Raw genomic sequence first — 14,978 nt, forward strand, 5'->3', positions numbered from 1 at the left:
TTTTTTGTGAAAACTAATTGCTATATTGACTGAAAAGGATTAATGGACTAGATTAAAACGCGTATCCATAGTCCTTACACAAACTACGTCTAACTAATTGCTATATTGACTGAAGGTACGTAATCAATTGTCATATTCAGACACAAACTAGGTCTAACTAACTGCACTCTATTCTATTCATAATCCATTTATATAGGTTTACTCATATAGATTTAATTTTAATTAGTTACTAGGTTATAATTCGTATTTTGAGTATATATACCACATATATATATATAGTTTGTTTATATTTTAAAATGCATATCATTAGATGAAATAAAAATTATTAGAAAGTAAAACCTACTGTTTTCTAAGGACTGTTTTCTAAGGATTTAATATATTAATATATTTTTTAGATCTTCATGATAAATATAAAATTTTGTAGTTATGGCAAAAAAAAAATTGGAGTTAATGATTCCAATAGAGTGCAAGACCTGACAGTATCGACCCCGGATAATGCAAGAATACCATTAAGATTTTCAATCTTATACAGTAGCTAAATTTAACATCTCTCCCAAGAATAGAGAGATCACCGCTCATACTAAGTGCCGTAACAGAAACATATATACAATATCTCCCTCTAGAAAAATTTATGTGCAATGAACCCTGGAAATTCTGTGTGGCGGTGTTTTTGGCAAACCGATGACGCCAACAGATTCTCTCCTACGGTTAGGAGTATGCTCCAACTAAAGCACCGTCTTGTGGACTTCATGAGATGTGATATTGGGAATGGTGAGAACGCTTCCTTCTGGTATGATTCCTGGACTGATCTTGGCCCCTTGATTTCTTTCTTGGGTGAGAGAGGACCTCGGCAGCTTCGCGTGCGGCTTCAGGATAAGGTCATTCACGCCACTAGTCATGGGGAATGGCATTTACCGGCTGCCAGATCTGACCAGGCGCATGCTTTGCAAGTCACTCTCACCACCATCTCCCCTCCTAGCTCTGTTCGTGGAATTGATCAGTATCTTTGGCGAAGTGCTTCAGGCACTTATGTTCAGGACTTCTCTTCTAAGGCTACTTGGAATGCTATCCGGGTGCCGGCTCCTACTGTCTCTTGGTATAAGACGGTTTGGTTCAAAGAAGCTATCCCTCGATGTACATTTATTACATGGCTGTCTATGTTATCTCGGCTCCCAACCAAAGATAGACTCTTGGGCTGGTGAATGACCGTTTCGGATCTTCGTGTCTTATGTAGAGCAGAGCCTGAATCGCATGACCATCTTTTTTTCGCTCGCTCATTCTCTTCGGAGCTTTGGTCTCGATTTGTGGGTAGAGTTTCATCTCATGTCCCTTTGTCGCTTCGTGCTGTTGATGCTCTCATCTCCTCCAGGACTGCCTTTCCTTCCTCTCGCCAGAAGTCAGTGTTCAAGCTCCTTCTTCAAGTCGTTGTCTACGCCATTTGGAGAGAGCGCAACTCTCGCATCTTCACGGACTCATCCTCCCCTGTTTCAGTTGTTCGTGCATCAGTGGACAGAATGCTTCGGGATCGTCTTCTTTCCTTCCCGCCGAGTACTGCATCCTCCCCCTCCTTGCTTGAATTATATTTCCAGCATCTTGGTTCCATTAGCTAGCGCTTGTAATCCTTTTTTATCTTCTCTTCTTGTAATAAGTGATCCCTCACAACTCTGTAAAATCTTGAAAATGGTATGAATCTTAACATGTTCGACCAAAAAAAAAATTCTGTGTGGCTTTCGCAGAGAAGAAAATGGATTGTGATGACACCAATAATCTCTGATCTTGCAGAGAATGCCATAACCTCACAGGAGTTCTCTGATACCCAGATTATAGAACGTTTAAAACCCCCCATCAGTGTTGTCACAAATATTCCTTACCATCAATATATAGAATCATGCATATACCCAAGTTTGAATTTTGATAAGAAACGGGCTTGACTACTGTCTTCCAATTTCCAAGTACAAGATTTAAGAAGCTCAATAACTTCAATCCAAGAGTGTAATAGAGATCATATTCATTTTAAACGTGTTCCAAAAATCTGACTTCAAGTGCTGAGGAATCCCCATGTGTACATGACTGAGCTCAGCAATGAATATAGCCCAATTTCAAAAAAAAAATTGAAAATCCTATCGCTCATAAGGAAATTATTTTTTAGTTCCCCACAGCGCAAACAAATATTTTCATATCAGGCATTCTGAATAAATCGTTTAATGAAAAAGAAAAACTTCAAAATTCAATTATCATAAAAGGTAAAAGTTATTAAAAAAAAATAGCCTAAAAGGGAATACTAATTTAGTACCTCTATATATATATATATATATATATAAAAGATTTCTCAATGAATATAGCCTAATTTTTTTAATAAAAAAATTGAAAATCCAACCAAGCTCATAGGGAAATTATTTATAAATTTTCCCACAGTAAACAATTCTTTCTTCATATCAGGCATCTGAAACTGAAAACAAAAAACAATGAAAAACTTAAAAATCGATTAATAAAAAAAGGAAAACTTCAAAATTCAATTATCATAATAAAAGGTAAAAGTTATTGTAATTTTTTTTTAAGAAAAAAGAATTAGCCTAATTAAAAAAGAATAACTAATTTATAGCACCTCTATATATATCTGAAAAAACAAAGATTTCTCTTAAGCGTTTCTCAGAAACTTGGAGGAAGAAAGAAAGAAAAAAAAAAGAGGCAAGCTTTTGAGTGCATTCGATGTCGAATTCAGTTTTAATAATAAAATAGAGATGAAATATGTTTGGAATATTCTTTTTGAAGGAAAAAACGAAGAAAAATTTATTCCAATAGTTCCTTTTTTTTTTCAAAAATAAAGTTTTCTTCATTTTTTAAGAAAAAAATGAAAAAAACTATTAGAAATGCTCTGAGAAGCTCAATAACTTCAATCCAATCCAAGAGTGTAATAGAGATCATATTCATTTTAAACGTGTTCCAAAAATCTGACTTCAAGTGCTGAGGAATCCCCATGTGTACATGACTGAGCTCAGCAATAAATATAGCCCAATTTCTAAAAAAAAATTGAAAATCCTAGCGCTCATAAGGAAATTATTTTTTAGTTCCCCACAGCGCAAACAAATATTTTCATATCAGGCATTCTGAATAAATCGTTTAATGAAAAAGGAAAACTTCAAAATTAAATTATCATAAAAGGTAAAAGTTATTAAAAAAAAATAGCCTAAAAGGGAATACTAATTTAGTACCTCTATATATATATGTATATAAAAGATTTTTCAATGAATATAGCCTAATTTTTTTTAAAAAAATTGAAAATCCAACCAAGCTCATAGGGAAATTATTTATAAATTCTTCCACAGCAAAAAATTTTTTCTTCATATCAGGCATCTGAAACTGAAAACAAAAAATAATGGAAAAGTTAAAAATCGATTAATAAAAAAAGGAAAACTTCAAAATTCAATTATCATAATAAAAGGTAAAAGTTATTGTGATTTTTTAGAAAAAAAGAATTAGCCTAATAAAAAAGGAATAACTAATTTATAGCACCTCTATATATATATATAGCACCTCTTAAGCGTTTATGAGGAAGAAGAAACAAAGAAAAAAAAAAGAGGCAAGCTTTTGAGTGCGTTCGATGTCGAATTCAGCCATTGAAGAGCCACCGCATAAAAAGAGGAAGACATGTCTGTCTCCGTCTGCGTTATCGTTGCTGCCAGATGAGATATTTCTAAGCTGCATGTCTCGAGTGTCGAGATCGGACCAGGCGGCGTTATCTCTGGTCTCGAGAAGCTATCGATCTCTGGTGGCTTCACCAGAGCTCTACAAGATGCGGTCGCTGTATGGTTGCACGGAGAATTGCGTCTATGTATGCTTAGTAAGCCCTCCGGACCCAAACCCACGGTGGTTCATCCTCCTCCGGGAGAATCGGCTTCTGAGCCCGATCCCGAACCCGTCATTCCCGCCTCAGGCTCCGGAAGGATCCTCCGTGGTGGCGCTGGATTGGGGGATCTATGTAATTGGTGGATTGAGAAACGGGAAGCCCACTTCGGAAGTCTGGCTTTTGGACTGTAGGACTCACACGTGGCGCCAAGTCCCTTCCATGGGAGTGGGCCGGGTTACGGCGGCTGCTGGAGTCGTAGGCGGGAAGATTTACGTGTTCGGAGGCTGCTGGAACCCAGATTCCTCGAATTGGGCAGAGGTATATGACCCAAAGACCCAAACTTGGGAAGCTTTGCCACCAATGCCGGATCGCAAGACACGCTGTCAGTTAATCCACGACAGTGTGGTCGTGAAGGAGGAAAGGGTTTATGCAGTGGATCATATGGAAACAACGTTGTACTACTCGCCGAGTGAAAAGAAATGGGGAAGAGGGAACCATAGTGAACTGCATGGATACAAAAGGGATTGGTGTGTGATTAATAACATTATCTACTCTTGTGATCGGTTTGGGGAGTTGCGTTGGTGTGAGCAAGCTCAATTGGAGTGCTCTGAACCTGAAGGAGAGGGGATGTATTGGAGGAAGGTACAGGGTTTGGGATCTCTCAAGGACAGTCTCTCTAGCTCCAGACTGGTCCACTTTGATGGGAGGTTTGATGGTGCGTGGGAGTCCCTTAAGATCGGGTTGGGTGTCAACACCAAGCTTATAGATGTACTTCCTGGAGCCAGACTCATCAAATCTGGTCCTAACCTTGTGCTCTTCTGGGATGTCATCGAGGGGGATCATCTTGAGATTTGGTGTGCAGTGATTTCCTTGGAAAGACGCCAAGGACCCGAGATTTGGGGCAACATTGACTGGTCTCATCCTCTCAAGACCGTTGAGCCTTTCTCACATCACCACAAGGTTTTGCATTCAGTCTCTGTCACTCTCTGAACTCTCGCAATCTTGTTTAATTCTTATTTTAGTACCCTTCTATCTTATAAGTTACTCTTCTGCTGTATGGTCTTTAGAGGTTTTGATGTATCTATGTGTGTGCTCTTGATATTCTCTTATTGATTTCTCGTGGTATTTCTTGTCTAATCCATAGCCTCTGGTTTGATGTTTCAGTCGTCACACTCCCACACACTATATTTCCGAGCCAAAACTAGTTTGAACATCTTTGTTGCAAAATGACCTTGATTACAAATCTTCTAATTGGATTTTTCTCTTGGTCAGCTTTAAGTTTCGTACCTTCTTTTGTTTTCTTTTGTATCTATAAGTACATGTGTAAAGATTGGTTTCTTCCTGCAGATTATGCATATTCTTCTTGGTGTTCTGCTAAAGTGCTTTTAGGTTTTCTCCAAACTTTTCAGAATCGTTATTGAATTTTTTTCAACAAATATCATCAATAGAGCTTCGATCAAATCTATTGAGCTATATCTGGTGTTCAGGTAATGGATCTACAAATTCAGAGATTAGAGAGAGGAAGTGACATGCAATCTTCAAGACAGTTCTCTTGGGTTGCTAGAATAAGAACTCAATAGGCAAATTTTACAGCAGAGTTTGGTAAGTCCAACAACTTGATCCCTCTCCATCACCATACTCTACAAGTGCTTTGTCACTCCATCCGAATCCAAGCATGTTCAGGCCTGATCAACTTGGGAACATTGTGTAGTCTTTGGTCCAATTATATGATGAAAACAAGCCGGTTTAGCCGAAATAGAGAACAATTCGAAAGTCTTGAGAGAGACACTTGAGACAGCAGCTCCAGCGAAACAGAAGAAGCAACATATTCATGTATGAGAACAACATGTCTTAGTATTGCTTTCTCGTTGAACCACATAGAAAATCTTGTCTGCTTACACCCTTTTGCCATTGAAGCTCTTTCCCAATCACACCAAACAAAACGAACCCGCTGGGCTAAACAGAGTATTTCGATTTCCCATTTTTCTTTTCAGATTTCGTCGACTAGCTACTGAAAAGGAAGCTCACATTCCTTTTTCTTCAAAATCCGCCATGGAAGCAACTGCAAGAATCCAGATAAGTGTAAATTCAGAATCCCGTTCGATCAAATACACCAAAATGTTTGGTGTTCCACAGTTTCAGTTACACTGGTTGGCTTGTGTAGGTTGATGGAAAGCAAATTCCTTCATCAATATAGTACTCTCTTCGCTACACTTCACTGTGATTCTGGTCTCCTCATAAGTGATGATGATGGTGAAATTAGTGTTCATTTGGAATTTAAAGCTTTGGGAGGCTTACTAGTGATTTCATTTTGGCAGCTATGGTGCCTTTGCTCGAAAGCTTCGTGGGCAGACAAGAGTTAGTAGAAACGATCAAGGGTTGTATCATCGACTCGGGATGAGCAGATCCTCTAGATACCAAGTTTTGTGCTTTTCAAGTTTTCTCCATTGCTTCATTGTCTTATATTGGAACTTTGGAAGTAGAAGATATCCCAAGTAAGGAAATTGAAGTAGAAAAGGCCAATACTGTTTGTAGGTTTCTTTGCTTTCCAGAGAAAGTGATATTTCTTTTTTGATTGTGAAAGCTTTACTAGTTGAATTTCTATGTTGAAGCATCCTAGATTGATACATGCATTTACCGAACCATGACCAGGGGAGTTTTGACTTTGATAATTAAGCAATAAGGTCTGTAAATAGATAACTTGGTACCTACAAAGACCATAGCTATGAGTTAAAACCGCCGATATCTTTTCGTTATTTAGCCATCATTCACAGGGTAATGGTACATTGGTCTATATATCTTGCAAAGGCAATCTTGTTCACTTGCGAGATTTGATGTTTTAGGCATGTGAACGAGGAAAATATGATCCTCAATGTTCAAGTTGTTCTTCCTGATACAACAGATCATCTCATGGCTCTATATTCACTTATGTTGAAACTTGTTTCTGTGTACAAAATCGTCGCATAGTCCTTAAACACATCTTAATCAATTAACTGGCATTTGATTATCAATGAGTAAAATATTCTCTTGCAGATTTGGGCAGCTGGGTTTACCGCTGCCATATTGAAGAAGCGTAGCTCCACCATAAAAACAGAACCAATCAGTCCCATTAACGAAGAGTCGAAGACGATGCTTCAAACCCACAAAAGAAGGAACCTCTAGGACTCGAAAACATGATGCTATCATCTCTAGAGAAACTCTTACCCATCGTCTTAAACCTCCCAGATGTCAACATGTAAGCTTCACACACTAAACAGTAGATACCCATCTGCGTCTTGTTGTCTTTACGGTCGGATTTTTGTTTATCTTGCAGGAGGCTAAAGAAAATCATCAAGAAACTCTATGAGAACCATCCTCCATGTCCTCAGCTCTATCTTTACAGCTCCGGGGACAAAGTTGTTCCGTCTCATTCCGTAGAGCAACGGATCAAAGAACAACAGAAGATGGGAAGAAACATACATTCTTTCAATTTCAGGGATCACTGCCGGAATTTTCTTGACCTGTACTCACAGCTTCATAACTTCTTGCAAAAGTGCTTCACGCCAACAAAAGTGCTTACGATGGGCATCGAACTTTCCGTTAGGTAGATTGGTTTTTCTCTGGCTTATGTATGGGGTTTTACCATTTCTGAGAATCCAAGTGTTTATCGATTTTTTTTTTTTTTGGTGGTGGGGATGTAGAAATCAGGCGGCGGCGGAGCTAGCCAGGGACCGGTTAGTGGTCGGAGTATGTGATGGCCCAATGTTGACGAACAAGCAAGTAAGCAAGCACCCCCTCAGATCTCTTCTCGCTTTTCCCCTTTTCACTCTCTTGTGCGTAAAGTTTTGATTTTTAGCATTAAAGTGAAGTAGTTAAGCAAATAATTTCAGAATGAGAAATCTGGCAAAATTTTGTTCAATCTCATAACTTATGTGAGGTTGAAGGGGAAGTCTACTAAGTTACAGTGGCCGTAGAGTTCTTATCATGAGTTGCAAAGATATCTTTCTGAGGTCTTCTGATTTTAAGGCAAAAGAACACTCTTTGATCGTCTGTGTACTCGGTTTTTCTTTGATTTAGAGCTGAAACTGTTAGGCTTTGTTAAGGTCTTATTTCTCCACTCTTTTGTGTGTATATATAGTTCTCTGAGATGATACAACCCATTGAAGAAAGGATGCGTAATGTGGAGAACTATGTTAAGGTAATTGCAGCAAAATGTGGAACTTTCTCATCAGGTTTTCTATGTACTCACATTGTCTTCTTATTTTCATGACATGTGAACTAATTAACGTGAAATGAGTAACAAAAGATGAAGCAGAGTTTCTCATGCTGACTTTTCTTCATGCTCTTGTGTAGTCGATTGAATGAGTAACAAAAGAGGGCTTTCTCAACTTAAGTTTCGTCTTTTTATCCACCAGCCTTATCTGATTGACCTTCTGGTGCCCATTATAAGCTTTAATCAACAAACCCAACTGCTTTCTTTGACCAATCTTCCTTGGACATGCTTGTGCAGATCGAGGTTGTGGAGATAGTTTGCGATGGATCGAGTGGAAATAACACAAGTTCGAGTACTCTGGGGAAGTTGGAGAAAGCCGAGAAACGAAAACAACCCGCAGAAGAAGAAGCATTATGAACACGGGACCTAAGAACTAGTCACATGTAAAATCAAGTTTGTTTGTAATGTAATAGAATGATCAAATCAATCTTTGCCTCACCAGAAAAGGTTGTATATCGGCTGAAACAATCAATAAAGGTCGAGTCTTTGCATTCCTTTAGCAGAAAACGGTGTTGTTCTAGTGTGGAATCTCATATAGCGACGCCGTTTTGAGAAAGGAATCAACTTGAAGGCCCAATCAGAACAGTAATGTTTTCAAAGCGAACTTGAGAGGATTCGTTCCTTGTGAAGTAAGCAATTTCGTTGTCGTGATCTTAGGGTTTCTTTGGTTTTAAGCCATTGTTGAAGCTGAGAGATTAGATCGGGTCTCTATAACCAACGGTGTTAGGGTGAAACTGAGAGAGACGATGAGCGAGTTTCACCGATCGAGAGATAGAATCTATGCTTGTGACAGAGAAGATCTCAAAAGGAAGTACTTTTAAGCGACTGGTGAAGAACCAAGTAACGAAGACATTGAGAAGATGATCACTGGAGGGTCGGGAGAATCTAAGTTTGTGTATACGTTTGAAGTGAAACCAGAGATTGATTGAAACAGGAAGCGAGGAATGACTTTAAGAGAGTTTTAATAGACATGACTGATCTTGTTGAAGCTAATGTGGCTAACAGATTGCTCTATTCTAACCAAATGAAGAAGAAACAACCATTTGTTCGGTTTCTGATTTGTTCAACTAATTATTGTAGACGATGAAATGAAAACGCAACTTCAAATCCGAAAACAACATACAAATAACCTAAAAATGTTCTGAAAATATTTCAGTTAGATAAGATGGAAAAATATTAAACTTTTGGGAAAGAAGCACCACCCGAATCAGTAGCTGCATCACTCAGATAAAAGACCTAATATTTAGTATGAACTTGGAATTTATATAACTTACCTATCTCATCGGGAGAAGAAAAAAACGATATCTGATCATCCACCCAAGCATCTTCTGCCATTTTCCATTCTGATTGCTCCATCAGAAAAGCAGCTTCAAGGTCAATAGCAACCTGACGGGCTAAGGCTTCCTTGCGAGCTAGCCACTCTCGTTCATACTCAATCCAAAGGTTTGCAGCTGCCAACGCTTCAGTCTCTTTCTCACGCCGAGTCTGAAAACGTGGGGCTATATGTCAAAACAAACCATGAGCTTAGATGTACAAGAATAATATTGCGAGATCTTTTAGATCTATGAGCGATAACACAAAACCAAATTAAGCAAGCCACTCCTTTTCATATTCGGTCCAAACAGCGGCGGCAGTCAAAACCTCAACTTCTTTTTTAAGACAAGTCTAAAAGAATGACATGCAAATTTGATGAAACATTTATGTAGTACATGGCAAAAAGAATATTAGAACTAAGAGAGTTTTTAAATCTACTAAATTTGTCGATGACAAATCTCATGTCCTAAATTTGCACAACTATTTCTTCTCTTTTGCTTCTAAACTTTTAAATCTTAGAGCTAGCTCTGATTGTAATGTTGATATGGTGTCATATCCTCAAGTTTGTTGATAATTGCACTTTGAGAGTATCTTTATGTGGCCATGGTGTTATAGTGATATTACTTTCATAAACGTGAATAATTTGAAAAACGTTGTGAATGATAAAACATAACCTACTTTTTCTGAACTAAATGTAAAATTTGTTTAGGTAAAACCTTTGTTACATAAAGTGTATTATTGTTTTGAAAATAAAAATATAGATGAATGTAATGACTGTACATGAATCTAATAACTATCAATATGCATAGTCACATTTTCAAAACGTAAAGATGAAAAAAAGAGTATATCAGTCCATTATCACCAAAATAACTTAACATTGTGATTTTAAGCATCAGTAGTTATTTGTTATTCATAATGTAAATCGTTAACAAGATCTGAATTCGAGTTTTATTATTTACTATAGTTAATTAATAGTTTAACAAAATATAAGAAGAAATATAACTGAAATCTTATTATATAAAGGAGAATGATTTAAAGTTAGTAACTTGTAGGATTATGACACGTCTAAAATTGGTAACTCGCAAGATCATAACATTTATTAAGATAAATGATCATATTTTAACATGTATTTAATTAATTATAATTATATTTAACTTATCTTATTTAAAAAAAAAGAAATTTTATAGTTGGTTCCTAATGGTAAAAAGTAAAGGAGAAAAAGGGTTGAAGTTAAGAAAAAAAACAATAGATAAAAAAAAGAATAAAATTACAGTTCATAAAAAAATATATATATATTTCAGTTTACCATAAAAATTTTAAATAATATATTACAATCATATAGAAAAATTTGATAGTATTTTAAAGAATATGAAACCTGAAGAATATGAATTTTTCTTAAAAACATAAAATTAAACAGTAGATAACAAATACACAACCAAAAATTTTTTTGCTAATCTTTTTTGTTCATAAGCTAGATATAATTGTTTATTTCATGTTACTCATGTTAAGTTAATACATAGAATAATTATTGTACATTAGTTTAATCATGTAGAATAGTCATGTTTAAATTATTATTATTTTATTATTTTATTATTTTGTGTTTAAATAATTTTATAATTACCGATAATTTTAAATTTATGTATTATATATTTTTACAGATAGTCTCATTTTGTTGTCTATATTCTTTTTATGGGCTATTTTATAAAATAGTAAATCACAAATCCGCATATATATGGGTACTTATTTAGTAAAATATAAAGCTCAAATCAAAAATAATTCTACTAAATTTTAATTAAAGAAAAATTTAAAATATAAGTTAAATAGTTATTATATGCATATCAAAAATATATATATATATATATCAAAAATAAAATATAAGCAGCCTATAAAACTCAAATAAAATATAAGCATATAAGCAGAATTTAACTCAATAAAAGATAATTCTACTAGATTTTCATTGGAGAAAAATAAAAATATATTATATTTTGTGCTATATATGCAATTTTAAAAATTCGTATAATTTAATTATTTATTTATTTTATTTCGCGTATTTTTGTTGTAATGATTTTATCACATATATAGATTTTTTTTAAGTTACTAAGAATAACAAATTAATTAAAAAATGAAGGTTTCTCAGAATTACACAACTCTAAATTGTGACAATAATATATACAAAGGTCCTTAAATTTTTGGTGTCCTCAAATAATATTTTTTTAGGAGATTAAAATTGAAAAATATATAAAAAGACAAAAAAAAATAAGAGATTCGGAAAAGAAAAAAGAATAGAAACATGAACTGTCTCTTTGACTCTTTGGCGAGTGTGAAAAGTAAAGTACATTTACGCTTTGAAACACAGAGATTGAGCGAACCAAAACCTCACTCTCTAGATTACCCTGAAATAAACCGTCTTCACTTTCACTGTCTGCAACTTGCAACACAACTAGTTGAGAAGCTACTTCTTCTTTTTCTCAGATTCTTTGTCTGCAAAAATTTCCTTCCATTTTCTCTCCAAATTCACCTCAAGATGCCGATCAACAAAGACCCATCAACTCCTCCGCCTGTCATCGGAAAAATCGGGCCTTACACTGTCTTCATGACTCCTCCGGCGACTCCAAAACCACCTGAATCTTCTGCCGCCGTGTCTCAGAAGCCCATCGTTCCACCACCGGTTCTTCCTCCGCCTCAGCAGTTCAAATCGGTGGCTTCCTCTGAACAGGACGGCTCAGTTTTGGGGTTCTTCAAAAACGCCGTCACAAAGGTTCAAAATGGTAAGAAACCGACAGAAATCTGACTGATTTTGAGAAGAAAAGTTTCCTCATTTTCGGATCTTGGGTTTGAGATTGTCTTTGTTAAGTAATTGGAAATTGATGTAAAGAGTCTATCTTTGTTAAGTAATTGGAAAGTTGGAGATTGTTGCTAATCTACCATGAATTGTTGTTATTTTGACATTCTTGTCTGTGTGTTAAACCTTTTTGCTACAGCACATTCAAGCGTGGATGATCATTTGGTGAGGTGGTTTGGGTTAAACCAATCTAAGTACCAGTGGGCTTTGGATGAGTATTACGAAGGCAAAGGATCAGTAAGTGTTCTTTAGACCTTTGAGAAAGTTTTTGTGTTCATTGCTTTGTGTAGTTTCTCGTTCTTGCGGTTCTTGGACCTTTATATGTGCTAGTTTCTTCTATCATTACCGAACTCATATTTTCGATTTGTTTCATCAGTGTTTTTTTGTTAGCTAATTAGTTGGATAACATTATGTTTCATGTACATTGTAGGTAAGCTTAGAAGCAAAGCTTGTTTCTGCTCTCTTTTTCTTTTTTTTTTCCGTTACTTCTTGTTTCCCTTCTAAGCTAATGAATTCAACGATAGACATCCATTGGACTTACTCAAAACACATTGTGGTTGAATGCAGGAAATGAAGAGCGTGAAAGCAAAGGAGATGCCGGGAAAAGTGCAGAGCGTATAAGCAACCATATATTCACTTCTTGTGCCTTTGGTCAGTTCCAAAACCTGATTTTCTGGGAGAGTTAAAAAAAAAGAAGCTTGAGTCTTGATAAAAGTTTTCTTCAGATGATCGATCATTGAATCCATTTAACCCTAGAGTGATTCTCTTTTGGTGTTTTTGAGAAACAACGGTAGTTCCATTGTAGTTTTATGTATTAGGGGTGAAATCTCCAAAGGAAAAATGGAGTGTTTGCATTGATCATTTGGTTTGTTGTAAGTTTAATCACATTGTTTACTTTTTACCCTATCGTTTATAATTTACTACTTACTAGTATATGTTATGTCTTTAATATGGAAACAAGTTGCTTAAGTTTTTCTTTCGTGAACAAACAATTTACTAAAGTGTTGATTGGTTCACTTGCTATCATCCGCAAACGTTGCGTTTGCAATAGTAGCGGTTAGTGGCGTTTTATCACAATTATAGAAATCGTTGTAAACCGCTCCGTATAGTTTTATATCGCTGAAATTCAAAAGCTGCTTCTCGCCAGCGTTTGCGGTTGCGGGCGGTTGCGAGCGGTAGCAGTTGGGTAAAAAAATAAAAATAAATAAAATCACGCTAGAAAAAAAAAATCACGTTAAAAACAATTATAAAACCCTAATCCTACTAATCTTCTTTTATATATAAACTCTAACCTCTCACTTTTTCTATCAAGTTGTAATCTCTAATCATGGCTTTCATATCAGTTGAAGAAAATTAAGGTACAAGCATAAGTGTCATAATACTTTAGTTTAATTTATTTATATTAATTGTTCTGTTTTCACTTTTAAATTTAAAGTAAAAAATTCTAAATATATATCTTATTAATTACAAAATTAGTTTGTTATAATTTTTTTTTTGTTCTTCAGAAAGTTACATAATCAAACGAGATGACATATGCGTTACTTCAATGGATTATTGTGGAAAAACAAAGTTAAGATAAATATCCTAGATTTTTGAATGCACTATAGAAAGAACGTATTTTGAAGAATACTAATGAGCAATTTGGAGTTGATTTGAGTTGGAATCGTATAAAAAATCGATTAGATCAATTGAAGAAATTTTACATCATGCATAAGACAAATCCAGAAGATCCACGTATTGGAACAATTTTTTTCTAGTCTATTACATTACTAGACACAACTTTGGGTGATGTTCCCAATAATTGAAATAAAACATATTATTATAATTTTTTTTAATTTTTAAAATAATTATTTAGTATTTATTTATAATTTATTAATTATTTTAAACTATTGATTTTGATATTAATCATAATAATATAGTTTTCTGTTTTTTTTTATAATTATATATGATGTTTATTTTGGTAATTTTATGTTTAACTGCTAAAACAATCGTTGGTTTGCCAGTCAAAATTGTCTCGCAAACAGATCCGCCTTAAAAACTTTAACCTGTCGTGCAAACCGCCGAATAACGCTCAAAACCGCAATCGTCCGCTTCCGCAAATTCCCGTACTCGCAACCGCAACTGCTGCGTTTAAACCAATCAAGCCCTAAGTTCGATGCACAAACTCACATTTTATCAATTGAAAACATGAATTTGTTTTTTTTTTTTTTTTTACAACATGATTTGAAAATGATCCATTTCTTATTTACTAAGCAAGTTATTGCAAACGGTAGATTTAGACTTCAAGAAGGTCTCCAATATTGTGAGTTGAATCATCTATCGTAAATTTATGCGTTGAAAAATAAAAATTGAATTGCTTGCATATCTGTATATATAGTAGGGGTGGACGCGGAGCGAATATCCTGGATTTTGAGGATATCCGTGATCCGCTCCGTTCTGTCCGGATCATCACTTTTCCGATCCGTATTTGCTCTGTAATTATCTGGATATCCGCTTTCCGGATATCCAACAAAAATCCAAATATTTGCCGGATATCCGATCCGCTCCATAAAAATATTTTAATAATAATATATTTAAAATAAAAATAAAAAAAATTCAAAATTTTGTCAAAAATAACAATATTTTTTTTTAAAAAAAAATTTCTTAACTTATTAAGCTTTAATATATATAATAATAAAATTTATTAACAACAATTCAAAAAAATTACATCTATATATAATTAT

At 35.0% G+C, this 14,978-nt stretch overlaps 3 protein-coding genes across 13 annotated transcripts; all 3 read left to right on the top strand.

Annotated features, from left to right (window-relative positions):
• The first annotated feature begins 638 nt into the window (after positions 1 to 638).
• LOC112089899 lies at positions 639 to 1,610 on the top strand. The gene is made up of 2 exons (XM_024160758.1): positions 639 to 1,134; positions 1,315 to 1,610. The coding sequence occupies exons 1-2, from the start codon at positions 639 to 641 to the stop codon at positions 1,608 to 1,610; spliced, it is 792 nt and encodes a 263-aa protein (XP_024016526.1).
• A 1,948-nt stretch (positions 1,611 to 3,558) lies between these two features.
• LOC18026052 (putative F-box/kelch-repeat protein At3g24610) lies at positions 3,559 to 8,593 on the top strand. Of its 11 annotated transcripts, none has more exons than XM_024160648.1 (10): positions 3,559 to 4,807; positions 5,195 to 5,236; positions 5,335 to 5,449; positions 5,559 to 5,680; positions 5,842 to 6,342; positions 6,881 to 7,082; positions 7,161 to 7,430; positions 7,528 to 7,606; positions 7,965 to 8,024; positions 8,337 to 8,593. In XM_024160648.1, the coding sequence occupies exons 1-2, from the start codon at positions 3,602 to 3,604 to the stop codon at positions 5,234 to 5,236; spliced, it is 1,248 nt and encodes a 415-aa protein (XP_024016416.1). In that variant the 5' UTR covers positions 3,559 to 3,601; the 3' UTR covers positions 5,335 to 5,449; positions 5,559 to 5,680; positions 5,842 to 6,342; positions 6,881 to 7,082; positions 7,161 to 7,430; positions 7,528 to 7,606; positions 7,965 to 8,024; positions 8,337 to 8,593. The 11 variants fall into 11 exon arrangements, with proteins under 11 accessions (XP_024016416.1, XP_024016411.1, XP_024016412.1 ...); XM_024160643.1 differs by lacking the exon at positions 5,195 to 5,236 and having other exon boundaries at positions 5,335 to 5,680; positions 5,842 to 5,929; positions 6,012 to 6,100; positions 6,166 to 6,342; XM_024160644.1 differs by lacking the exon at positions 5,195 to 5,236 and having other exon boundaries at positions 5,335 to 5,680; positions 5,842 to 5,929; positions 6,012 to 6,076; positions 6,166 to 6,342.
• Positions 8,594 to 11,732: 3,139 nt separating this feature from the next.
• Positions 11,733 to 13,188, top strand: LOC18026102. Its single transcript, XM_006409042.2, has 3 exons — positions 11,733 to 12,181; positions 12,395 to 12,492; positions 12,823 to 13,188. The coding sequence occupies exons 1-3, from the start codon at positions 11,938 to 11,940 to the stop codon at positions 12,874 to 12,876; spliced, it is 396 nt and encodes a 131-aa protein (XP_006409105.2). The 5' UTR covers positions 11,733 to 11,937; the 3' UTR covers positions 12,877 to 13,188.
• Positions 13,189 to 14,978: the final 1,790 nt, after the last annotated feature.

This window comes from Eutrema salsugineum, unplaced genomic scaffold, assembly GCF_000478725.1.
Source record: "Eutrema salsugineum unplaced genomic scaffold, Eutsalg1_0 scaffold_11, whole genome shotgun sequence".
NCBI lineage: Eukaryota > Viridiplantae > Streptophyta > Magnoliopsida > Brassicales > Brassicaceae > Eutrema > Eutrema salsugineum.